Below are 27,326 nucleotides of genomic sequence, written 5' to 3'. Positions count from 1 at the left end.
CTCACTGAAATCAGAGGCAGCTGGTGACATGAATCAGGCTATGAAATGCACCAAATGGCTCTTAAAGAGACACCACAGTTTTTCAAGAGTGTTTGGAATTCTGAAACCTACCACTTTAAATTCTAAAGGCTCCAGAAGCTCTTCAACCTTTCTTGTTTCTTGTTGTGCTATTTGAGGCTCCTCACGAGGCATTTCTTATGAGCTTTTCCAGAGTCTGAAGCCCCAACTATCCTAATTATTATTTATCACTGTGTCAAGGCGGCTAGCAACACTCAAAGGGAGCAAGAAAAACACCCAACACCCTGTTGATGTATTAAGTCCCCACATGCCTGTTTCCCCCTTAAACTGGGAGTTTCTGTTTGTTTCTCTTCTTCACTCACCTGGTAACTTTGCTGAGTCCATGGCCAGTAGGGAGCTTCAATATGTGTAACTTTGAATTCCAGGTATCTATGGACCAGAGGAAGACAAATATCTAAAAGTTAATTTCGTCATCCTGATCTTTGTAAATGTTTTAACCTGCCAGAAATTTTCATTTTCCTTTCTTTTAAAACAATGGCTTTCTTCCTTTGTATACAGAATGATAATCTGCTCTATGTATGTCTCCACCATTCCAAAGCACACCCTTGCATATGCCTAACCCTTGATTTAGAACAACCCTTCCATTCATTTCCCACCTAGAATAGACTGAGCAGGCTCAACATTGCTTCTTCATCCCTGATCTCCATCCCCCGGACATGGCACCTCTTCCTTTGTTCTCCCCTGTGACTGTATTTCTTATCATCTTTGAATGGTGGCTTATTTAAATGTCCACTTCCCCTTCCAAGAGATGCAATCAATTCACCTTTATAGAATGTCTGCACTTTCATGTTATGAATAACATACATTATGTTCGGTGACCAGCACCGAACATAATGTCCCTTCTCAGTAGAAATACAATAAATATGATTGAATTGAATTTAAAATTACTGAGTATCAAGAAGTTCTGGGGACCCGTTCTACTAGCTGTCTCTGAAGGGGTTGGACTCCCAAGCATACAGAGTTTGCAAGACACTTTGATGAGCATTGTATCCTCTTGGCTTTAGTTTTTGTGTGACATAAGGATTAATAAACACATGAGATAAAAGCAGTTAAGCAACTTGCCCAGAGCCACACTAATGATCTTGAAAGGGACCAGACTCATTCTTGTGTCATTGCACTCCAAGAATTTTCCTGCTATACTCTGCTAGGCTCTCAATTCCAGCTACAGATCACAATGGTCTCCGGTACTTAAGGAATGCCAGTCCCCAGGCAATAGAACAGAATTTCATGCATAGGGGTGGGGGTTGGGGCTGTTCAAACATTAGTATTTTTTAAAATTTCCACATAAAGCTATGGTTTTTTTTTAAAATTATTTTTCACAGGATTAATTGCTTTGGCCTGATGCCTGGGCATGATATGGGCATGGTCCCAACTTCTTCTGTGAGCTTTTGTTATTCTTTTCTGCTGTTGAAGTTAATTCACCATATGGTATTTGGCATGATGTGCCATCTCTTAGGGTATACTTTTCATCGTCTGTCAAGTGAGGGTGGTGAGTAAGGGAGTCTTCCAACTCTGAATCTTAAAAATGGAGTGTTGGTGGTGTGTAAACTGAAAAGGGGGGATGGAGATGCTAGGAAGTGCCATTCATCCCACAGCCTGACACATGCAGTCTCTTTATGCATCCCTGATAGCCTGCTCTCCCCACAGAGACTATGAAATCCCAGCTCTCTATATCGCTTTTGACATTTCAAGCAAATGTAGCTCAACTTTTTTGATCAACTGGAGAACAGATAACAGGTGTCAGGAATTGTACAACCGGCACATTATGCCTACGAAGCCAAAACACGAGTGTGACGAGAAATGAAAGCTGCCATGTACATCCTTTAAATCACAGCCCCTAAGGCAAGCAGGCAAGCATATGCTTCAGCCTTGCACATGGATAGAGATAACTGCTTCATGTATCTACGTCTGTCTTGAGATGCAAAGAACAGAACACTGCATGGGCCTTTTGTACACATTCACCCCAGCTAGCTGGCTGCCACACACAGCCCTGCCTGGGCTAAGGGGTCAGTCAACTGCCAGGCTCAGCAGAACTGGCCTGAGGAGCTTTCTCCTCTGTATGTTCTGGAAAAAAGCAGACATGGACAAAAGCAACCTTTCAGCCTTGTGTAATCCAGTTGTCACTATTGCTGGGAAGTCAGGGTTGGGAGCCAAAGTTCCCACTTTCAGGAAGTGGCGTGATGATGGATCATCAGAGCAAGCCTTCACCTAGGGCTGGATACTTGGGGCTATTCCCAGTGCCCGTGTGCAGAACAGCCCACTGGGAAGTCGTTACTATCGCCCTACATGAGATGAAGAACTAAATGCAGATTGATCACTTCCCTTTAAAAATGGGTAGGAGAAGTAAGGTCAGGGCCTGAAGTTGAATCTATTCTTCAGGGCACAGCTGAACCTGTACTCTCAGCCCTGGAAATGAAAGGCATGGACAACTAGCCTGTAATTCCAGACCTGAGGAGGCAAAGATGGGAGGATCCCTGAGTCCCATTGGCTAGCCAGTCTAAGCTAATCAGCAAGCCCCAGGTCCCAATGAGAGAGCTGTCTCCAAAAGCAAGGTGGATGGCTCCTGAGGAACAGTGCCTGAGGTTTATGACTGGCCTCCACATTCATGCACACGCATATGCATACACACATAAACACATGCACACACATGCATGTGGGCAGACAAAAATATCAGAAACAAGCACAGGGACCTGTTAGGAGAGTAGCTAAGGAGTTATGCCTGAGATGTTTGAGTTCAAGGTCCTTAGATCTTTCTGGGAAAGTGCTATGTTGTGACCTGACCATTAGAATTATGACTGGCCTTAGTTACCCTGCCTTGGTATCACATTATCCACATTTGATACTACATGTGCAACTCTCTTAATAGTCCATTACTTTCCATTTCTTTAGAAATGAATTATAAACTTTGATACTTACACAATATTCACCAAGACCTGTTTTGTTAATTCTCTTTATAAACTTTTTTTTATACGTTGACTGGCACGTAGTAAGCAATCTTTCAGAATATCATTTGTGTTCAATATCTGTAGATTCCTCCACAGAGCTTGGGTTTTATCGCAATACTAGCTATTCTTACTTATATTTCAAAACTGCATAATTTATGGTTCCTAAGTGAGGTACAATTAAAGAAGTAATACCAAATATCATCTAATTATAATAGTTATGCTTACAAGAGTAGGAAAACATGTGTCAGGGTCCCAAATGGTCTACTTTATAGAAAACTTGATTATTCAAAACAAATTTTCAAAAGACCAAAGCTAAAAGCAATCTTGGAAATCACCTAATTACTTTCTCCAAACATCCTGCAGAACAAGTGAACAAGGATAATGAAAGCAGGTATTAAGCTCAGTGTTGGGGACCTGTAATCATTGAAGTAAGCAAAACTTCATTTGTGTCTTTCAGGTTGCTCCTTCTCTACCATGCTCTGTGCCTAGCCCTGTTGGAGGTCTCAGCCCATACTGTGGAGCTAAATGAAATGTTTGGCCAGATCCAATCCCCTGGCTATCCAGATTCCTATCCAAGTGACTCCGAGGTGACTTGGAATATTACTGTCCCAGAGGGGTTTCGGATCAAGCTTTACTTCATGCACTTCAACTTGGAATCCTCCTATCTTTGTGAATATGACTACGTGAAGGTGAGACCTCCAATGTCCTGCAACTGGGCATAGATTAAGTACCATTCTTACTTTCATGGGGATGCATCTAGTGAGGGAGAAACACAAGGAGACTGTGCAATTAAAGATGTAATGGGAGTGGTATGCCAAGTTCAAGCCTATGAGAGTTGGTGGTATGATTTGGCATTTGCTAAACATATCTTTTCCCCTAAGCTAGTCTCATTGCCTGTAATGCATCCAGTAGCATCTGCTCCAACATCCCAGTAAAGGGTATAGACCCATGAATAAGCAGTAATCACAGAGAATGATAATATGTCTGACACTGAGATATTAGAAAGCACTGCTAAAGTCATTATATAATGATTAAATGTTTAGGAGAATAGGCTGTCCAGTAGTCAAAAGTAAAAGGTGTGGTTTGAGTGGAAGGATGGTGTGATTCTGAGGGCCTTAAATATCATGTCAAAAGTTTATATTTCATTAGTCACATGCATGCCCAGGGAAGGAAAGTGATTTTAATGGGAAATATTAAAAATGTATAGGGAGAATAGGATGGTATCAACAGACAGTATTCTCTGGAATTGCCATGGGTGGGAAATTCTGGTTTTATGTGTGTGTATGTCTGTAATTCCAGGACTTTGAGGCTGGGGACAGGACAATGGTGGGTTTATGTTTATCCTTTGAACAAACTCAGGTTGTATCTTCAAAAATTAAAACAAAAATTTAATAGTAATAATGTGGGTTTGAAAAAGGCTTAAAATATTCTAAGAGATCAAATTTATTAAGGTTGTACCTACTTCAAAAAGTTTTGAAAACTGAAAAAAAAATCAGCTTTCTTTTTAATATATTTATTTTTATGTATATGAGTATTTTGCCTGCATGTGTGCAGTGCCCACAGAGGCCAAAAGAGAGCATTGGATTCCCTAGAACAAGTGTAGGCTTTTTCCCCCTCTTTTGAGGGCCTGCCATCCAGTACCCAAATAAATATACAGAGACTTATTCTTAATTATGAATACCTGGCCTTAGCTTGACTTTTTTCTAGCCAGCTTTCCCCATTTCTCTTTAACTACATTTTGCCTCTGGGCTTTTTACCTTTTGTTATTCTGTATGTCTTTCTTCCCTTGTTACTTCATGGCTGACTGTGTGGCTGGGTAGCCGACCCCTGGCATCCTCCTCTCTTTCTCCTTTTCTTGCTCCTCCCCTTTTTCCCTAGATCTCTCCTTCTATTTATTCTCTTTGCATGGCATTCTGGTCTAGCCTTTCTCCTATCTAGCTATTGGCCATTTGCTCTTTAATAGACCAATTGTGTGTTTTAGGCAGCAAAGTAACACAGCTCCACAGAGTTAAACAAATGCAATGTAAAAGAATGCAGCACATCTTTGCATCACTAAATATTCCATAGCACTCACGAATGTGACAAATCTTAAACTAATATTCCACAGCATACAGCTACAGCTGGTTGTGAATCACTGTGTGGGTGCTGGTCCCAGATCTTCTGGAAGAGCAGTCACCACTGGCTCATCTCTCTAGCCCCATGAAGCACCTACTAAGTTCTCTCTGGCTTCCTGGAAAGGTTTGCACCAAATAACCCAAATAACTCTCCAGTCAGCTTTCCGCATTGTAGCCACTAGTCTATTCTTGTTTCCCACAGCCTGTCACTCAGCAGCACTTAAGCTCGTATTAACCAGAATGTTTGAACAACAGCTAAGTAGTGATTTTACAAAGACCCTTTACACTTATCATCTCATTCAAACTTCATCAAAGTTTTATGAGACATAAATTCCTGTCCTATTTCACAGCAAAACAAACCCAGAAAGGTTAGGCGACTCCAGGTAATCCATCTGGAAGATGGCAGGTCAAGATCCCAACCCATGTCATGTGAATTTGAAACCTACACTTGTTTGGCCACACTGAACAGATCACAAGGTGTGCTCCCCTGATTCCAGGGTACAAAGCATTATGAGAGGCACAGGAAATGCTCAATGGAGCTGTGGACTCCTCTCCTGTCTTGGCTCATTTTATACGTAGAGCATTACTGTGGTGTCAAGGTCCACCCATGTGAGGGTTCTCAGAATCAGCACTGTTGACATCTGGAGTCAGGTAACTCAGTGCTGAGGAAAGCGGTCTTCAGCATGGAAGGATGCTTTGGAAGATTCCCTGGTCTGTTTGTTAGATGTCAGTGGCTGTTCCACCAGGTTGTCATAGCCAACAATGTCCACAGACGTTGACACTATCCCAGCACCATTGCTGTATGGGATATTGCCATTGTCTGGATGCCCCATGCTATGGACAATAGGACAGTCAAACTCAAAATATCCAATTCCCAAGAGGAAAAATAAGCCTAAAGAACATGAGCTCTTGACACTTCAAAGTATACTTGAGACAGCTTGCAGAACAAGCTGCTGACCTGAAATCTTTGTGAATTAGATACATCTGTCCAATCCCTGTTTGGAAAGGGATTCATATGGGGGAGAGAGTTTCCATGGGTGACTCTCTAGAACACCCTCCTAGTATCAGCATCAGCATCAGCTTCTTGTAGAGGTTCTGGAAGCCATGAGCTAGAGACAGGGCTCCCACATCTGCTGGCAGCTGGTGCTTACAAAGTTCTGTGTGCTTGTCCACATATGTGTAAAAGAGTTTCCCTACAAGATTCAAGAACTCACAAAAGTTAATCTTCAGGGCCTGTAGAGGTCCACACAATCCCATTGTACAGGGTTATGCTAAATGTTACTGTGGCTTAAATATTTTCCCCATGATGAACACATTCTAATAACCCTTCAGTTTGGTCCAATGCAGAAAAGGACAGATGTAGAACTGTTTGGGTTTAGGTGAGCCTTAAACCCAGGATAGCCACTAGGTTTTACTTTTAATGAGAATCTCTTCTCTTTCAATCTGAAAACAAGCACAAACATGCCACATGGCTCCGGGATAAGTCAATACCACTCTCCCAAATTCTATTTGTTCATCTGTTCAGTGAGGGATTGCATCACTTTTCCTGGGTAAATGTGAACAAATGTCTACTTTCCTTGTTAGGAACACATAACTGACCAGAGATATGATTCTACCAAAGTCAGAGATGAGTTCATTGGGGTCATATACAGGTGGATGAATGAGGAATTACTTGCAATGACTCAAAGGCAACTACACCACCAAAAACTCACCTCATCCTGGGTAACAGCTCATGAAAGCAACATCCTGCAGCTCTGTGTGACTTGTGACTGTTGGAGACAGGCTGGAGAGACTCTTCTGGATAGCTCAGAAGGTGGGGGGTTCTCTTCTACACAACAAAGAAGGCCTAGTGAATCTTGTTAGTTTCAGCAACTTCCTGAACCTTGTATAATTGCTTGAATCTCAAGGAGCTTTCTGCAGGAGAGATTGCTGCAGCATGGAGGAAATTGGTGGAACAAATAGTGGAATGAGATGACCCCTAAAGTACCTTAATTTCTGGGCCTCTCTTTGCAATCTTACTTGCCAGAATTTCCCAGATGACCCCTTCAAGTCTTCTTGTTCCTACTTAGCCAATTCTCAAAGTTTCATGGCCATTAGAACTCTAGGTAGAGCCTACGCTCTTCAGGGGAATGCCTTAGTGACACCCTATTTGAGTCAAACTTGTAAGCATAGCACACCACTGCTGTTCTTTACCAAGTAACTTAAAACTATATCAGTTTCCTTTGACAAGATAACATCCTGGACTATTTTGAGGCTTCGTTTGAACCACAGCTGAATTTTCCTTGCAGCCAAGGGGTAGATTTAAAGGACCACTCAACTCACAGGAACCCTTTCCAGTCTAACCTACATCAACAATCCTCCCTTCTGACTTCTCACTTACACCTATTAGGGTGACCATGAGGGAACGAACCACTGACACTGAGCATCACCAGCCCAAAGGAAAGCAGGACCTCAAAGCTGTAGACCGTATGCTCATATTTATGGGAATTCCTCTCTAGCCTGCTTTCCCGCAGAGCTCAGTCTTCAATCCACATCTGCCTAACAGCATCTGCTGAGGCATCCTGCAGTGCACAGATGAGGAGTGTGCATCACAGCTGGTGGGTGTTGGGGACCAAGGGCCAGCACAGAGGCTAGGCACTGGGATTGGAAGCCTCAGTTCTGCAGATTATTCTACACTACTACATTAGCCTTAGGTAAGTGGCTTCTTCTAGAAAGAATCCCTCCTTATCCATCTTCCTGTCAAACAGGGAGTTGATTTACATGGTCTATAAGGTCCATCTATGCTCGGTATTAAGCAACCTTAGAAATCAAGGTCTGGCTTGATCAGGTCAAAAGATTGGGGAAGGACAATCCATTGACCCACATCATGCCTAGAGCAGAATTTACATCTGAAAATAGCCAGTCTTGCCAGAAGTAGTGGCACACACCTTTGTTCCCACCATTTGGGAGGCAAGAGCCACTGGATATATGTGAGTTTGAGGCCAACCTTGTATATTAGGTTCCAGGCGAGCCAAGGTTTGACAGAGAGACCCTGTTTTTTTTTTTTTTTTAATGTCTATTCTTTCTTCTTTTAATTAATTAAGCTATAGGAGAGCCTCATCTTCTGAATGCCTACGTTTTAGATTGCAATATGTAGCAAATGTTGCTTGTAGTAAAATTGTTAAAAACTGTATCAGAGTTGAACTCTAATATATAGCCAGAAAATACAGTATTTTCCCAAAAACTGCAACAAATTATGTTTGACTGAGCTTCAGATCAAATGACTGACACAAAAAGGTGTCATGAGGTGAGAGCTGTGGAAATGCAAACCTTAAGGCACAGAGTTCACACCTCCCATTTCAAGTTCACTTCCTGCCACCTGCTTGTTAAGAAGGAGGTATGCAGCATTTCAGCTTCTCTCTCTCTCTGTCTCCCTCTCTCTCATTTCTGTTCCTGACCCCAAAGCTCAGTTGGTACCTACTGTGTCCATAAGATGTAGTGCCGCTGTTTTGTCAACCCTCCATCCCTTAGATAATGAACAGTTCTCACATCCTTTTCACTGTGCAGCCCTTAGCTCAAGTCCATAGTCAGCCTGCCTAATACATTGCAGTAGTGCCCACCCTCTGTAGAAATGCAGAGGGATCACCTTCAAATATCTCTGTTTGTGCCGTCTCCTAATCTTTCAATACCTGCCGACTTTCTAATGATGCCCAAGAATTCTGCAGGTAAACTATCCCAACAAGAACCCTGCCAAAGCATGTACCCAAAGACAAGCATTATCATCCTGCCGTCTAGGAATTCACAGTTCCAAAGGATGTAATAAGACAATTACATCATTAAAATTTTAAAGCGTACACAAGAAACATAAGGCAGCGCACACACGTGTGTGAGTGCTCACTTCTGTGTGGTTGGAAAAGGCTTCAGAAGTCCTCAGTGTTTGAGATAGGTCTTTAAGGGTGAATGGAAGCCCAGCATGGCAGTTCTTGGAATGAAATGTGTCAGCACATAGCTACGGTGAAAATTGAAAAGGATGCATGATGAGAGCATAGAGTAGTCAGTGCTGACATATCGTAGGGAGGCACACAAGAAAAGCCCAGAACAATTACATGGGGAACGACTAAGAAATTGTCTAGCAAATTTGGGGTTATACGTGGGCATTCAAAGTGGTAAACAAGTGACCAACTGGTTGAATTGATCTGGGGACTTAAGCTTTACACCCTTGGTCATAATCAAGTCATCAGTACGTTGAATTAATGCTTCAGTGTATTTTGTGTGTTAGTTTCATACACGCCTACTTTGAAAAAGAAAATTAGCAACAATGATAAAAAAATAATTGTGTGAGCATAAAACCTCTGATCTCATGCAAAAATAGCCATTTCCTTTAATAAATCTGGCAACATTGGGAGACAAACAGCTGGTACCCCGTAGAGTTGACCACGTAGTTAGGGCTCCCCCATCCCCATGGACCTCCTGAACCCAATGCCAAAGTTTCCCCACATCTTGCTTGCACCATTACTTCCCTTGTAGGAAGGAATGTGAAACTTTCCCCTCCAGTGTGTCTACCAAAATGGGAAACAGGAAAGTGCCTGAGAAGGCGTTTATTTCAAGGAAAATTATTTGAAAACATTCTTTGTGGAATGAAGAATCTCCGTCTGCGTTTAATGTGCAAAATATGTTTCTATCTAAAGAAAAGGCACTTGGCTTCAGTCCTTTATACTTTCAGGGTGGCATCATTTGGCATTTGAGTGTAGGATTTCCAGTGAGAAGCAATGAAATGTTTGGGGACAGAGGACATGGAGGTAACATGTTTGAGTAAGTTTGATCTAGACATACAAATACAGGAGTTAGGCACAGGCCATGAAGGGAACGACTAACTGGGTTAAGTGTAGCTGTGTGGGTTGGCTAGGATGCAGGTCTGGAGGAAGCTCACAGGCCAGCTCCTGCAGCAAGCTTTGGAAGCACAGGCAGAGCACCACAGGAATGGGTGCACAGGGGAGGGGGAGCATGATGAGAGCTTCCAGCCCAGTTCTGAAAGTGCCAGATGAGATCCCTCCTGAGCAGGCATGGAGGGACCAACAGGCTTCGAAGGCACGATCCCATGTTGAAGAGCACTGAGTCTAGAGCACAAACTGAAGTGCTAATCCAGATTTTAGGATGGAGTTTAAACAGACATGAGGAGAAAATTAACTGAGCCACTCTGCGTGAGACCCCTTGGCCACACCTCTTCATCTCCCTTAGCTCAAGCTTGTTGTCAGCTTTTTAAAAATCCAGAATGGGCAGTGTCTTCCTCACAGTTTGAGGCAGGGCAGTCTGAAGTGGAGTGAGCTGGAAATGGCAGGGCAGTCAGACTCAGTGCTTTGTTAACTCTGAGACAGTTAACAAACTCAACAGGAGCAGAGGCTTCCTTTGTGGTGTCCTTGGGAAATTGAGATAGCATAATCCCTTTCTCATGGGCTTAATGTGAAAGTAAATGAGAGGAAATGCTTGTAAAACCTAGGTTTGATGCATATTAGTGAAGCAAGGCAGTATGGTGTGAGCCGGAAAGCAAAGCACTTGCCTGGCATCTCCAGCTGCTCTGTGAACTAAAGCACCCTCTCTTCTCTCTCTGCCTTGCCGAGTCACTGGGTGTTTCCAGGTATCTCCTACTAAGTGCTCTGAAAGAACTGTTTCAACCCAGGAGGCTCTGCATTTACCATCACAATTTTTATGGAAGTTTCTAATCTACTTTTCATGGAATAAGAAACGTGAGCACAATTATACCTATCTTACAAAGAAGGAAACTGAGGCACAAAGAGAACTTTAAGTACCTCTGGAAAAGCCAGGTCTCAGTCCCCAGTCATTGCACAGCCAAGATGTGGTTCTGTTTCCCCATGGTGCCCCTCCCATGCCGGCTCTCACCTGGAAAGGACCCTAGTTTGTTTCTCAGCCAATGCATTTCTTTTTCCTAAAGCAACAGTTTGCCTGCCATGGCATTTTAGTGAAGTCTGTAAAATGACCTCAGGGGTTTTGAGGGTTCCTGTTTTGTCCAGGTTCTACTAAGTAACTTTCTCCTTGATCCTGACTCTGGAAGAAAAAATGTTTTAAAAGTAATGAGGAATGAAGGCTGGCACAAAGGATGAGGCGTGCTCAGTTGATAGGTTTGCAGTGCATACATCCAAGTGACTCCCACCAGACTGCCAGCTCCAGGAGTTCAAGGCTGTGTCTGTGTTTTCTCTAACAGCAGGCACTACTAGAGGCACAAGTCTCCATCCAGGCAGCTGTGCAGAGAAAGAAAAGAACTCAGTGCTAGAAATCGCACATTAGCTCAGGGTGAGAACTTGACCAAATCACCAGTGCATTCTGGGTAGCAGTTTTCTTGGTGGTGGAAGTTCACTAGCAGGCTTTCCCCGGTCCTTCCAGTTTTTGTTGGTCTGAGACCCAGTCCAACACCCTTTTCCCCAAGCCACATAGGTCAGTTTGCATCCTGCCACATAATTAAGATAGAAGCCTTCTGACCTCAACTCCTGATTGATTCCATTACAGCTCTGTTTACTTAGAACATGGCCACGACCTTCAGTCCTCGCTGACCCCAGCTACTGTGGTGGCTCTGTTCATTCTCTGAGAGGGACAGCAGGCCTTGGCCTCAGAAGGAAATGAGAAATGGATGAGGGTTTCTTTGAATTGTATAGTCCCAGCAGGATTCTTCCCTCTGGGATGCTGGGCCCCAAATACCAATTCCCACTAACTAGGAAGTGAAAATGAGCTTCAGAAAAGTGTGACCTGAAGCTTATTTTAAGCAGGAAATGCAAACAGTGCAGTCTCTGGGGTGATGAGAAGCAGAAGGAAGCGCCTCATGCAGGGCCAGGGTAGCAAGGGAGTGTGGAAGGACGCACATGGGATAGATGTTTTCTCTCTGAGGTGTGGGTGTTCAGAGTGTACATCTGTGTGTTTGTGTATCCACAGAAAACTTATTGGTGAACAGAAGGGGCATACTTTCCTCACAGGAAAGAAAAGAAAGTGGGAAAGGTGTTCATTCAAGAAATATTTACCATGTAGCTATGATGTTGAAGTTACAGCAGGTGGGCCTCCATTGCAACATAAGCAGACAATAAACAAAAGTAATCAGTATTGTACCTGGTGAGGGATGAACCAACAGTCAAAGAAACAAAACAGAGCCAGCACAGGGGTCCTGTAGTACCGAGGTGTGTGTTGTGACTTGAATGTGGCATGCAGGGAAGCCCCCTGAGAAGACAGTATTTGAGCAAGGACAGCAAAACATCTTAGTTTTGTGCTTCCTGGAGTAAAAGTACCCACTCAGAACAGCACAAAGACCCTCAGGAGGGAAATGTCCGGTGGATCTGAAAAAGGAAATTAGAAGGGGTTGGGTCAGAAGGTACAGATAGGGCCAGGGAGGGAGGCTGGGGACTGAGGATCCTGCAAGATGCTGTAGGGACTGAAGACTTTTTGGACAGCTGCCTGTCTCCTTTGCCCTGACTCTTGGAGGACAATATTAATGTCTGGGTTCTGGAAATGTTCTGGAAAGCCAAAGCCTAGAGACAATGATATGTGCATTAAAAAGAAATGAAGGAAAGTAGGGGGCATAGGATGGACAAGACATTAAAACCCCAGGAGCAATGGTAGGACAATGCTAAAATAGCTTAGAAATGATGCATTTTCATAGAATTCATTTACTTATAATATGGTTTGTTTAATTGTCTTTAAGGATGGCTGTGTGGCCATGCTAAACAATAAAAGCAAAATCCCAGAAAATTTGATAGTTGGCTCTTATAAGCTAATAGGCATTCCCAGATTCAACATGGCAGAATTAAAGCTGCAAGACTATGGCAAGAACCCAGGGCACCTGGGTCCATATTTCCATTACCCCTGGAGTATTTCTGTACAGAGATTGGGAGATATAAGTTCGAGGTTCTGTACGAGAGGGTTGGAGCTGTGGTAGTGGACAAAACAGTTCATACATTCCTGCTAGCTGATGGTGATGACAGTCAAAGCAGGGCTGATCACTGTCCCTCAGTTCAGACTGTGACATACCTTGAGCCTGGCAGCCTTGCTAGGGAACACAACCACCCTTTGTTTTTTCCTGTCCCTAAGCTCTTTCCCTGCACTGAGTTGTGGGGCCCAGCCTCCCAACACTAAAGGGATTTGCATGTGAATGAGCAACCCCCAATCCTAGAAGAGATGAGATGAAGAAGTCCCAGCCATTCACAAGCTGGAGAGAGACTGTAAATCTACCCTGGCCCCCCTCCTCAGTTACAGTACCAGGAGCTTGCTGCCCCACTGCGGCCAGCTCCAGCTGAGATGTGGGCACTGCTGGTTCCCACCTGCAGGATGCCTGGATGCCAATTCCCAGGCTCGGGGCCAGATGCCCCCCCACTCCCACCCAGTGCCAGTCCTTTCTTCTCTCTCTGCACATGCTGGTCCTTTCTGTTCACTATCCTTCTGGCACCGGTGGCATCCACAGACTCTCAGGACCTGGGAGCTCTTTCTCAGGCCCCCTTGTCCTTTATGATGCCTGCCCTTTGCACAGAGACAGGACCTTCCTGTGTATTGTCAAGCTCCATTAAGAGGTTTTACTGCAATTAGCTAAATAAAATAAAGTAATAGCACTGGCCTGGGTAGGTCAGTGTACCTGGGCCGTTGTGATACTTTGAACATGGCCTATCTTCCCTAAGAATAAAAGGTGTACTCTTAAGGTCTATCTTTTCCAACTCTGACCATCTGTATAATTATCTGACTCTAATTATTTGACCACAGTTGGAAGTTAGAACATGTGAATTTTATCATGGGTTTCCTATTCACAGGTTTGTGGTCTTAGGGAATTCAATATGACCTCTTTAGACTCAAAACTGTGATGTCTGTCTGAGGTACACTCATCACATGATCATGATTAGGAGTAAATAAGACAGAGATAAAAATGCCCCCGGGTGAGGATGAATTACAATCATCCTCTCATTTGTTTGTTGATGCTTGGTTGGTTGGTTGGTTGGGACTGGGTGTCACTGTGTAGCTCTCATAACGTCTGGCATGGAACTCACAGAGACCTCCTGCACGAGCCACCACTCCTGGCTGTTCATCGTTTACTTTTTCAGGCCACGTGATGTGGGTCAGAGCTGTGTATCAACCTCCCAGCAAGTCTGTCTGAAGTGAACTGAAATCTCCTATCTGCTAGCTGTGGTGTTTACAGGGATGACTTTCAGGGGCCAACACACCCCGAGCTACCCCCTTTCTCCTCAGGACTGGGTTCTTGTCTGGTGTCCGGTACACTTCATCTGCTTCTACCTGTGCTCCATGACTGAAATTTAAAGCCACAGGCTGGAGTAGCAAGACCGGACCATCAGCCACTGGTCTAGCCCTTGGAAATGAAGGTGGACCCCTTCTTTTTATCAAATACCCCCATTATACTTTTGTGTTTGTTGGGTTTTTTTTATATTTAGATAGATTCTGCACAGTAAGGAAAATATTAAATATTTGTCATTCAAGTTTGGCTTATTAGAGCAATGTATTTTTAAGCTCATGATTATTTTTAACTCTGAAAACAAAAAACTACCTATAGTTTGGCACTAATTCCTTCTACTTTGGGCTCTCAGTGTATGTAATCAGTGTATGTGTGCTCACATCACATTATATAGTTTCCCTTGCTAAGACTATTTGCTGGTCATTTTACATTCTCCATTAATGTGACAACTAATGTTTACTAAGTTAATGGGAATTTGTACACACACACACACACACACACACACACACACACACACTGTTTACCATGGTTGACTCTTTCCCCCAAGGGTTAGATTCCTATGTATAAGACCAAGGCATAACTTTGCAAGTGTAATTGGTCTTGGAAGGTACCAAGTTTCTCACTTCCTCAGATGCTAGTGTAGTGGTGGTAATTGCTTTTCTGGTTAAGGGTGTAGAAAAGCTAAGGACAAGGAGCAGGTGATTTTCAAGACTCCAAGAACCTATTACATTGTCACACTCCGAATGTCCACTCACAAATGCCAGGCTTACTCACTGTCTCCTAAACACTTCTTTCACAACCCAGGCCCAACAAGTTCTTTTTCACTGGAATAAACCACTTCAGCCATTCATAGCTAAACAGTATCATTCTGTTTGTTCAAAATTCTGTAGCTGGGAGTTTGATCTGGGCTCAGTGGAATGGTCCTCTGCTGGGCTAGCGTACGGTCAGCTAAGCATAGACAATGTTCTGAGACTCACTGAAGCCCAAAGGAGTAAAATGACCTCACTCACCTATCTGGTGGTTAATGGTGAGGGTCAGCTAGATGTCCTAGAGATCTCATGTAGACAACCTTCTCTGTCCTACATCACTCTGACACTCCAATAGGCCTCCTGAGGCTTCTTGTGGTGGTGACTTCAGAACGGTATTCTACATGTGAAATCGTGTTAGAGGAAAAGAGCTAATCAACAATCAAAAATATCTAGTAACATTATAAGAGCACTATGCAAGCTGTGCTCAAGAACATCTTTCCTGTCTAAGGATTTTTTTTTCCTTGCTAAGAATTTCCCAAGAATATTTCCAGGTCATTGCAAATTCTCCATTAATATAACAAGTAATGGCTCCCTAATGTTTACTGTTAGTACAAAGTAACTATGTTTCTAGTTCTATTATTAGAGTTTGCACCCTATTCAAATATAGCCCAGGAAGCCAGGAACTCACGGAATACAGAAACTGCTATTAGGAAACATCCCAGTTAATAGGTATTGTGTCTAAACTAATCTAACAAGCTACTTGGTGAAGACAGGCCAGGATGTTCAAATATTACCCAGGGAGTAGTGGATGGTGGGGAAACCCATCAGATACCTAGAGGAATGGAGTAGAGTTCTTTCAAAACTGCCTTAGCAGGGTTTCTTGCTAGTAGTGAATTTTATACCACGGGCCTAATTTGGAATCTTTACTATAGTTTAGATATGCAAAGAATTTTGGTCAATACCTAGGACTGAGAGGTCTAAGCTCAGAAAAGGCATGTCACTTAGAACACATAACATACTTTTGTCAGCACAAGTCATCAGTGCACTGAACACAGACCCTTCTGTTATGTGACTTCAATGCTCCTGGAATGAGACAGGTGTGGGTGCTTTTGGAAACACTATACCACATGCTCTAAACGAAATCATTCATGCCCTTTACAAGACTGAACACAACTTCACCCTGGCACCTGATTGCATTATGAGATCAGGCTTGAAGTTCAGGACCCTCACGGACCAAACCAAGTACAGATGAAACACTCACAGTAGGCCCTCACACAGCATAGTAGAGCCCTCATTGAAAAGTGAGAGAGAGATGGAAATAACACAGTCATTACCTATCCTTAGTCGTTATGAGATCCAGTAAGTCCTGTGTTGCCCGCTCAAGAGCTTAGGGGTGTTCCTTGGACAGAGCCCAATTCTGTTCTCTGAACATGGTTCCCAGTCTACCACTCTCTGTGATTCTGGACTTCTGCCTCGGTTCTGCCTCTGGCTTCATAACTTCACCTTCAGAAACATCCTTCCCCTCCCCTAAGACAGCTCCTGTTGGCAGTCAAGTGCTCTCAACCCACTTTCTATGTTTTGAAATCAAGGCCTCATCTCATCTGGAATTGTCTTGTCATTTCTAGTTGAAGCTGGCATGTCCCCCTTCAAGTCCCTTTTGATGTGAGAATACAGTTCTTTATAGAAACAACAACAGATAATAACCAGAACAACCAGAGTTCTTTTCCGAGTTGACTTTTGCACTTAGCAGAGCTCTTCAAAGCTCCTAACACCTATAGTCATCTCTGGCTTGGATGTTTAGGAGTCCCAGGCACTGCCCTGAGTCCCCAGAGCTTAATGCACAGGTCTCAACACCATGCCTTTGAATTCATCCTGACCTTATAGTTCTTTTTCTTTCTCCACCCTAGCCCCCTGCAAGTTCTCACACTTGCTTCTTCTTGATGACTGTGTATTGCATGGCTGACAGCATGTACCCATTCGCAGTGTCCTGTCTGGATGTCTCCTTAGCCAGAACACCAGCCCACTGTGTTGATGCAGTCTTCTAAGCTATGTCAGCTGCCTTCCCAATTGATTCACCACTACAGAGTTCACATGATCTTTTTTATTTTCCGAGATGCCTTTGGCGGTTTCCTTACCACTCTTCTAGAGTCCGTTTGTGACCCAATCCCCAACCACGGACAATGGACATAGTTTTCTGACACTCCAGTATTCTACTGTCAGTCCCCGTTCCGTTAGGAGAATTGAAACAGACTCTGCGAGCACTGGGAGATCATGAATGTTAGTGCACACACTACTGTAGGTAGAGTTAGGGGAGTGACAGTTGGGAATAGAAAGGCAGAGGGCCACAGAAGAAGCTACCAAGCAATTCCCCTAAAGATCTGGCACCAGTGGAAAAGTTGGCACCTGCAAAGGGATCTAATTAAAGAGTCCTCTGAGAACTCTTGGCTCAAAGGAGGCAGTGATGAGTCCACATTCCTGTACCCGACAGTGGGTATGGACCACTGCTGGCCCTCAGAGTATGGTGTGGGAGGGAGAGCTGAGAGCATAGAAGAATAAGAAGAGAAGTTAGAATATAAGGGGCTTCTTCCCATCTGTCCAAAATCACCTTGACAGACTGATGGTTACTGCCTTCCAGATTCACACAAGCTCCTCTTTGGGCCAACTCTAGCATTATACGGGAAGGAAACCCTTACTGGAATACCTCACTAGCAGTTAGTAGTAAGGTATTCCTTACTAGTGAGGTCTGATGTCTCCCTATAATAAGTTTGAGAAGTTCTTCACAGGCACAGAGTAGGTTTCGGAAGGGCCCTGAGATAGTTTGTGGGTATTGACAAGCTAAGTGCAAGGACCTGGACTGTGGGAGAGGCTTTCTCTGTCTACTGTTCTTAAAGCAGCTCTGGCTTGGGTAGTGAGCCACTCAAAGGGAGAACTCCACTCAAGGAAGTTGGAGCACATAGGAGAATTCTCATGTTATCATTCTGGGCCTGGACTTGTGTGTGGCTCACTATATTCATCTAGTGATAGATCATGCATCACTCACTCGTTCTTATTCACGTTGCCCAGTTCAGTAAACTTGTCTAGGCATCGCTTTCTTCATCTGCAGAGCAAGAACCATCTCTCCTGAGCAGTATTCCCCAAGTGTTCTGAGCGAAATTAGTGTGATAGATCTACACACGTATGAACTCTCACTGTCTTTCCACAGAAATTTACCCTGCTTACTGGTACCTACCTCAGCTTTGTCTGGGAGGTTTGTTTTTGGAAAAGAATTCTTGAAAACAAAAACTAATTTCTCTCCTGAGATGTGGTGTCTAGTTCCCAGTAAAATAGAGCCCTTTCTGATACAGCTGGTGGCTGGGGTATGGGGGTGTACACCAGTGTGAGACTCTCGACACCCTAAGTATTTACTCCTTCTTCTACCTGTATGTTCTCTGCTCTCCATTAACTCTCTTTACTGACTAAATCCTACTCACCTGCCATTCTTCGGTCCTAAGGATATTTTTCCTGCTCTTGTTTTCTTTCTTTGACCTCTTTTTTCTCTTTGTGGTACTGGGTGTAAAACTCAAGGCCCTTGACAAGCTGAGCAAGTACTCTACAACTGAACTATGTCTCTAGCTCACAAATATTTTCTGGGCCCTCTCAGTGGGATATGTTATGTTTTTCTGCCTTTAAGCCTGAGGCCACCCATCTTTCATTGAAGCTATCGTACCGCACACATTTGAGCATTTATATTATTCTCCTACTAAATTTCACTTCCCCATGGGTAGAGAGCATACTTATTAGCTCATGCCACAGAATAAGTAATTTTTGGGCATCCTTCGTACTGTAGTCCAGACAGAACTCAGTACATAAGCATCTACTCAGTGGAGTTATAAGAAGCCAAACTGACTACATGCAACCACATGCCGGTGCCCTAAATAACAATAGCTTAGGACAATATGGCTGCCACCATAAGAAATAGGAAATGCAGAGCTGTGACGCTCAGTCACATGAGCCTCTAGTTGTGATTCCCCTGTTTTCACTTGACCACATTGATATGGTAACTCCAGATACGAGGACAATCATAACAGAAGCCACATCTCAATCCTGCCGCACTCAGAGGCCAGTGGTCTTTGCAGTACTATTTAATCCAGCAGTGGGATACGAATGTTTACCAGGGTCACTGAGCCTTCGATTTAGGTTAAGGCTGGAGCTGTCACTGAGCCACATTCTCTCTGGGAGGAAAATCCACGAACCCCAGATAAGGTTTCAAGAGGCTCTTGAGCCAGGAAAATTGTTTGGCCAAGTGTCTGTCCTTTGTCGCACTCTGTTTCACTTACTGGGTTGGTGGCGTCTCCCGAGTTACAGAACTGTTTCAAAAGCAAAACTTGTATCAGGAGTGCTTGTGTTATCTCACTGTTCTTCCGGAAGTCACTTCCCCTCCGGGACTCAGTTTTCTCTGGAAGAAGGGAGACTAAATCTCACGCAGGCCTCTCACCAGCAGTGCTCTCAACTTCTGTTCTAAGCTGCAGGCTGAATTCCTAGGACCTCAGACTGTTTCTTGTCTGCTTCTAAAAGAGTCTATGACTCAGTTTTCTGGCTCTCAGCTGGAGCATGCCTCCCTGTTCTCTAGACTGCTATGGCTCTACAGGTGAAGACTGCTTAATCATCATGAGAAGATCCTCAATCCCACAAGTTGCAAGGTTGAGGAATAGAGGTAGACCTCTATTCCCAGCGATCTGTACTTGATTTTGTGTGACCAAGCCTGTGCTCCCTGCATTGCAAAAACCAAGAGATAGCAAGGCTTCCAGGCTGCAGGAAGGTTTCCATGCTTGAGCCCTTATTGCTTAAGGCCTGACAGTTCATTGGTATAATAAAATTTCAATGTGGTTCAAAAAAAAAGTTCAGCTTCACCAGGCAGCCTAGACCTGTGTGTGGCAATGCCTGCTCACCATGTTCTAGTGTGTGTCTTTGGTGTATGGCATTTTAGGACAATAGTCCTCATTCAGCCCAGTGACTTAAAACTCCTGCTTTGCAGGTAGAACAGTGAGAGGTAGAGAGAAGGGAGCTGGGGCAGGAATAGAAAGCCTGGGTGAGCACGTTGTCCTTACAGTGCTTCAAACCACAGACAGCAAGTGGGTTTTTGCAGTTACCCACTGAAGAATCTCTTCTCTAGTCCTTCTAAAATCTACTGTCTCCTTTCTATGAAAGGAGCAGTGTAAGTAGGTTCTAATTTAATTCTCAACACATTAAAAGTAGGCAGACAGGAAAGTATAGCCACTACATTAATTAAAAGATGCAAAATAGAACACTTCATAATGAAAGCATAAAACCCACAAAGACATACAGCTAAGCAGTGGTCCATGCAGGGTGGACAGTTCTTTGCTTATCCCTGAGGGTCTCACTTTGATGTAGTATCATGACATTTGTCATTTGTAATGTTTGATCTTTGTAAGGAAAGCTTAGTTTGGTGTGTTGTACCTGAGAAACTTAGTGCTTCACACAAAACACGCCTTTGAAAGAAAGTGCTTTGCCTGATAGAGGGGCTTGGAAGGATTACTACCAGAAAGCCTTTGGTTATCTGGAAAAGCCCACTAACCACAATAGCATGGCAGCTGGGAAGCAGAGGAGTGGGGTTTCAGCTGAGTGTGGAAAGGTACATTCTCAGTCAGAGGCTGTGGGAGACCCTACTATCTGCAGAAAGCACAAATGGTAAAGGCATGAGCTCATCTCCTGTTTACACTTCAGTTCCCAACATTAGTGATTAATTGTCCTTGTGTTTTGTTGCCAGGGCAAATTGCTTTCCTTCTTATTTTAAATAAATAAACCATTAGTCTCAAAACAGAAGTGTCAAATGTCAAGATATTCTGCCACACTGCACTAAGGAGCAGAACAATGGACTTAGTGAAAGACACTCGAGACAGACAGCCTTTGGGAGCTCCCCTTTAGCAGCAGAAACCATTCTCCATCGGATCTTCTCCTGCAGCCTGGTTAAAACATCAACACAGAAAACAGAAATACAAGCTTAAAGGAATCAAATGACCTTTAAGACTAGAAAGCAGGAGTAAGGAAGTCAGTTGAACATACATAGTCAAATAACTACACCAACCATCTTCCCGACAGGACATAGAAAGTCAGCTTTAAGCAACAGTAGATTCCTGCTGCTTTCGTCTCCAGATATATATGCACAGAGTTCCTGACTCTTCCAAAATGAGAAATACTTTTTTATCAAGTAGGGGAATTTTGCATTTGATCTCAACACACTTACATAAATGCAATTTCTGGATGCCTCCAAAAGACAGTTTCTAAAATTTTGAGGACTACCTATTAAATATAGTTATGAGTACATGACTTCTCATTCAAAAATTTTGAGAGTCTTCCACTCACAGCATTGACATCATCAAAGGTCAACCACAATGGGCTGCAATATCCTTTCAAGCCCAGTTTTCACCAACTCCCTGGCTCCTCACAGCCCTCACAATGTGTCTTGAAGTTTTAGTTTTGTTAGTAAATATTTATTAGATAAATAACTATATGCCTGTTTCTATTCCATGTACCAGGGAAATGGTGATTAAACACCAAACACTCCTAATACCCAGTAGCTTGTGTTCCACTAGGGACCCTTCACCCCCTGACTGCTTCTGTGAATTCTCTTGTCACAATGCCACAGCTCCGCTTGTATCTGCTCGTCTGAATGCCACCATCGCATGAATAGCACCGAGCCTTGTTCATCTTTCACCATCCCATCTCATGCTTTGTTCGGTGGCAGGCACATACTGGATGCTCTGTGAATGACTTATTGTGTGTGGTTTCTTTTCCCTGGAAGTGTGGTTAAGTTACTGAAGCATTAAGAACACGTCTGTGAGGTTATCTAGCTCTCTTTTAAATTTTCCATTGAATTGTTTCCAATGAACAACTCATCTTGCTGGCAATGAGAATGAGAGACACTAAGCGCCTGCTGAGGGAATAAACAAAACAAATGGAACTGATCAGGTGGCCACATTCACTTACAAAAGTCCATGTCTTCCTCATATCTGAGAGTTCCCAGTTCCCTCTTACTGAGTTGCCCAGGCTGCCTCATCTGCTGTGGGCAGCCCTGCCCTCTGTCAGCAGAGAGAGGCTGACACGGGAAGGCAATCATCTCGTTCCTTTTCACTTTGACCCCAAAGGTAGAAACAGAAGATCAGATGCTGGCGACCTTCTGTGGCAGGGAGACCACTGACACGGAGCAGACTCCTGGCCAGGAAGTGGTTCTTTCCCCTGGCTCCTTCATGTCTGTCACTTTCCGGTCGGATTTCTCCAATGAGGAACGGTTCACAGGCTTCGATGCTCACTACATGGCTGTAGGTAAGTCTCCTCATCAATTGGTCTCCCTTAGTCTCTACAGTTGAAAATCGCCTCATGCTCTCTCCTCAGCTGACACCTGTGCACCTGCCTGTGGATTCTGCCTGCAGTGGCTTGCAGCATCTGTTCCATAGATCATAGATCCATCCATCTAGCCAGCCACCACCCATCCAACAATTTACCTTTCTTGAGAAGTTCCAGAGCAGTGGCACCCATCCCTATACTGATTCCTAGTTTAGTACTGCTAGCAATGTTTTGTTTGGCTATAGAATATATGTATGATGAGATGCACAAATATTAAGCATGCATTTATTCTATTTTGAAAAATGTATATTTCTGTGTGACCAAAACTCTCAACACACATTAAAATCCACTATCTACCAGAAAGATCCTCTTGCTCTTGTCCAATTCAATCCTTTGCTCCCAATTGCCTTGCAGTAAACACCACTTCTTTCTTCTTCCATGGATGAGTTTTTTCCTTCAAAATGTCATATAAATGAACACACAGGAAACATGTGGGGGGCATGATTGTCCTTTTGCTCAGCATAATGTTTCTGAGATTCATTTATTTTGTCTTAGCTTCCCAACAGAACTATGTTCCATTGAGTGAATACACTGTAATGTTTTTGTCCATTTTCCCACCAAGAGACACATGGGCTTCACTTTTTTTTATTTCTTTAACACACACACTTCTTAACAAAGTTTCTTTCAACCTTTTCATGAACATATGTTTTCCTATTTATTGATGAATATCTAGATACAGAATAGCTGTTTGAGGACAGCTGTGTTTAGTTTTACAAGAAATTGCCAGCTTTTCTCCACACAATTGTGGAATTTGTATATCAGTGTATGACATTTCTGATGGCTCCATGTTCTCATCAACATTAAATGTTGTCAATCTTTTCCCCTAATTTTTATTTTCCCTGGTGAATATGTGTAGCTTAAACTATATCCCCTCATGACTAATAATGATGAACATTTTTGTATACTTACTGGCCATTTGTGTGTTCTATAGGAGAAAGGGATGTTCAAGCGTCTAGGAGAGGACTTGATCTATATCAGGGGAAGAGAAAGTAAGGATGCTGTAGTGAGCCAAGCTCTGGAAGAAGCCCCAAGTTTTCTGTCTCAGTTTCATCATCCGTAGCATGAGGATGGTAAAACTGTGGCTCCGAGTGTGGTAATTATAGCAATCACCTCTACCAAGGCTCAGATTGCCTAGGTTCAGACCTAGCTCTCTGTGATCTTGGGAAAGTTGCTTAACTTCTCTGGTTTCTGCTTATCTCATTTGACAAATGGACATAATGGCCACCTCTGGGCTTTACACAGGATTAAATGTAAGAAAAGCACAATCCTCCCTGAACAATGAATGACCTCAAGTGTTTTGTAAATGTGGCCTAATCACCACATGTGCAGTGGCTGATGAGAAGCTCTGCCTGCCCCACAGATGTGGATGAATGCAAGGAGAGAGAAGATGAAGAACTGTCTTGTGACCATTACTGCCACAACTACATCGGCGGTTACTACTGCTCCTGCCGCTTTGGCTACATCCTCCACACAGACAACAGGACCTGCAGAGGTAGGAGCTAAAGATGATTCTGTGCTGTGTCATGATATGCCACATGTTCCAATCAGATCATGTGAGACACATACACATAGTGCATACAATTAAAAAATAAGCCAGGGCTGGGAAGACAGCTCAGTGAGTAAAAAACCTACTTCACACACATGAAAACTTACATTCAGAACTCCAGCACTTGTGTAGACGCCTTGGCGATGTGTGCTTGTAATCCCAGTGCTAACATGTAGCTCCAAAGAGTTTGCTGGCTAACCAGTCAAACAGAAATGAAACTGTGAGCTCCAGGGGCAGCAAGGGACCGCTCCCAAACCTGGGTGGGGAGGCACCAGAAAGATCTCTGTCATGGAACTCTGGTCTCTGTATCATATGCACAGGTATGCACACCTGCCTTTGCACACACACATATAAACATACTCCCAGAGAAGGGGGTAGCACTAGAAAATAAAGTCAGAGATACTCATGCATACCATGTGGATATATGCTGAGGTGCTCACCCCACTACTAGTCCAGGGTTCACTGTCAGAAGAGAATATAAGAAGCTCTGAAGTCAGACTGCCCTTCCTGGCACAAAGTTTGTTCACAGGTTTCCACCTCCTCTCCTACTGCAAGTAACCAACCTGGCCAAGTGATGGGAAACCTGGGTTTTCCAGTCCTTTCTCTATGAGCCATAAATTCAGCCAAGGATTTCCTTTTTCTATTTGTTCAGTAGCCCTTCTGTCCCTCTCTAACAGAACTCACCTCAGACCAAAGGACAAAGGATGAAAGGGTAAAGATAGCAGGAAAGTGGCTCACTCCTTCATCACTGTATCACCTTCTACCATCACAGCTTCTGCTTTGCTGTTTCAGGTTGAGTCAGAGATAGCGAGCCAGGCTCACTGGGCAACAGCCACATATACATGTATTTAGAGCAAGTAAATGCTACACTTGCTATGCTTACATAAAGGAAGCATGGTCATCTGGAGAAGTGACAAATGTGTCTCTTGACAGAAGTGAAAGCATATGGGATGTCCCTTCCACACAGAGAGAACAAATCCTAAAGTGATTCAGAGGTGTGCTAGAATGTAGGACATTTAGGGACTTGCCTGTGGGTTAGTATGGCCCAGGGTAGGGTCTGTGCTTATGAACCTACTTGGAGAAAGCTCAGAGAAGGAACCCAAGACTGGAGATAGGAGCTCTTTACTTCTTCAAACCTCGCTGAGTAAAGCCATGTGTCTCCTGTAAAAACTTACATAAAGTAGTACTTTTAAAAAGCAATTTTCTCAAAGAGCCACATGAAAGCTCCGGGTCAAGGCTTCTCTCTCTCTTTCTCTCTCTTTCTCTCTCTCTCTCTCTCTCTCTCTCTCTCTCTCTCTCTCTCTCTCTCTCTCTCTTACCATGACCCCAGGAACCTTTAAAAATAAATACTACAGATGTACTGTGCATCTGTTTATGAACTACATATCTACCTGTGCCATGTAAATAAGAATAGTCAGATTTCCCCTTCCCCAACCATTCCCAGTCCTCCTAGGGGTGAGATTTCCCCAAGAGAATGCTCAAGGTAGAGAGTGAAAACAGATGGGGCTTTAAGAGGCCTCATTCTGCAGTTCTTGTTGGAACTTTACATTAGTCATGCTTGCCATTCTGGGCCACTGTTTTCTCATTTGCAAAATGAGCAGAAGGAACAAAGGCTTACAAGGCACAAACATGCCAAGCCTGGGAGGGGTCAGCCCAAGGGACCAAGGTTCAGCAGCCTATAATAAGCCAAGTCATGGCAAAGCTCCTGCAGAGATGGATGTTGGGTAGCAGGAAAACAATTACAACAGAATTCTGGGGTTCACAGAACTCAGTTTAATGGGAGGGGGTGGCAAGTAGTCAGTAAAGGAATGTGCGACCGACAAGATGTCAGGCAGGATGGACCTGTGCAGACAACAAGAGAAAGGCAGTGATGGGGGGGAGGGGGGAGGGACTTTGCTTAGATGAGGACCAAGAATGGCTAGAAGGAGACCTAATAGACATCCAGGCAAAGGAGGAAGCAAGACCCAAAAAGGCTCAGACACAGCACCTGCCCCTTCATCTTAAAACCTTTCTTTCTCAGAGTGGCTGCCTGCCCCTGCCAGAGGGTCATCATCCAGAGAAACCTCACCTAGAGAGAGACTTAGAAAGTCTACAGTTGAGTCCTCCCGGCAGTTTTTTACACAGGTGACCGTGGATGGACCATTACCCTCCACAGAGTTTCAGTTCCTCTGTAAAATAGGGATTCTGACGCTGCCTACCTCTTGGGAACACCCTACATATCACACAGCAACAGATGATCAAGGGTTGGCTGTGTATCAACCAAGTGCCATTTTCTGTTATGTTTTCCACAGTGGAATGTAGTGGCAATCTCTTTACCCAGAGAACAGGCACCATCACAAGCCCCGATTACCCCAACCCTTACCCCAAGAGCTCCGAATGTTCCTATACCATTGATCTGGAGGACGGCTTCATGGTCAGCCTGCAATTCGAGGACATTTTTGACATTGAAGACCATCCTGAGGTGCCCTGTCCATATGACTACATTAAGGTAAGCCTGCAATAAGGGAAAAAAAATCAACGTTCTGGGCTTTTGGCTTTTCATCTTCTCTTAGGATAGAGAGCCAAGCCACCAGCTTCCCTGAATGCCATTGTTTAAAATGCTATTTCAGCTTCGTCTGCTCCAGGTTGGGGTCTCCTCTAATTCCAAACTAGCACTCTGGTCAGGCCTATATTTTACAAAATCAAACCTATATTTTAGGAAGGTCTCCTGAAGCTGATTCGGCATTGTGGAGTGCACCCTGGACAGTTGCATGGGGCTTTGTGCTCACAAAGGACTTGTTCTGGGTTTAATATGCTACACTCTGAACAAGATGCTCACAATTTTTGTTTGGACTAGGTCACACACATTATGCAGGTGGTTCTGTTTGAGGGAAGAGACAACTATAAAGGCAATTACAAGAGAAGAAAATGTCCAAGGCCAATAGCTTGAGGTTATTCCACTTGAGGTTATTCTAATAGTGTAGGTCAAATGCAAGGTAACCTAATTTTGAGCTTTGTCTGGGATAATGAGAAAAACAGTTCTCAGATGTAAAGTGTCTGAGTAAAGCCAATATTGAGCTCTGATTTCAGAGGAGATGATGAGTCTGAGAAATAAAGGTGACACCTAGTATGTAAACAGACACTAATCTAAGCCAAGTGGATAATAAGCAGTAAGAAAACAAAGGTGATGGGAACTGGAGCCCCTGAGTTCTGAGAGCTATGCAGAGCAAGCAGGGCCATCAATAAGGTCAGAAAGGGCGCTGTTAGCAGTCAGTAACAGAAGCAAAGAAGCCCAGGAAC

At 43.7% G+C, this 27,326-nt stretch overlaps 2 protein-coding genes across 3 annotated transcripts in view; one reads left to right on the top strand and one right to left on the bottom strand.

Moving 5' to 3' along the window:
- The window catches only part of St6gal1 (ST6 beta-galactoside alpha-2,6-sialyltransferase 1), a 766,154-nt gene that overhangs the window by 469,864 nt on the left and 268,964 nt on the right, over positions 1-27,326 (bottom strand). The gene's annotated exons all lie outside the window — the stretch shown is intronic.
- The window catches only part of Masp1 (MBL associated serine protease 1), a 63,757-nt gene that overhangs the window by 879 nt on the left and 35,552 nt on the right, over positions 1-27,326 (top strand). For both annotated transcript variants that reach the window (XM_051191222.1, XM_051191221.1), the window contains exons 2-5: positions 3,481-3,712; positions 22,243-22,420; positions 23,862-23,993; positions 26,339-26,535. In XM_051191222.1, the coding sequence (XP_051047179.1) occupies positions 3,481-3,712; positions 22,243-22,420; positions 23,862-23,993; positions 26,339-26,535 (739 nt within the window). The remainder of the gene's footprint in view (positions 1-3,480; positions 3,713-22,242; positions 22,421-23,861; positions 23,994-26,338; positions 26,536-27,326) is intronic.

Source organism: Phodopus roborovskii, unplaced genomic scaffold, assembly GCF_943737965.1.
Source record: "Phodopus roborovskii unplaced genomic scaffold, PHOROB, whole genome shotgun sequence".
NCBI classification, from domain to species: domain Eukaryota; kingdom Metazoa; phylum Chordata; class Mammalia; order Rodentia; family Cricetidae; genus Phodopus; species Phodopus roborovskii.
Note: the sequence above shows the minus strand (reverse complement) of the source record. Positions and strands in the feature narration are given on the sequence as shown.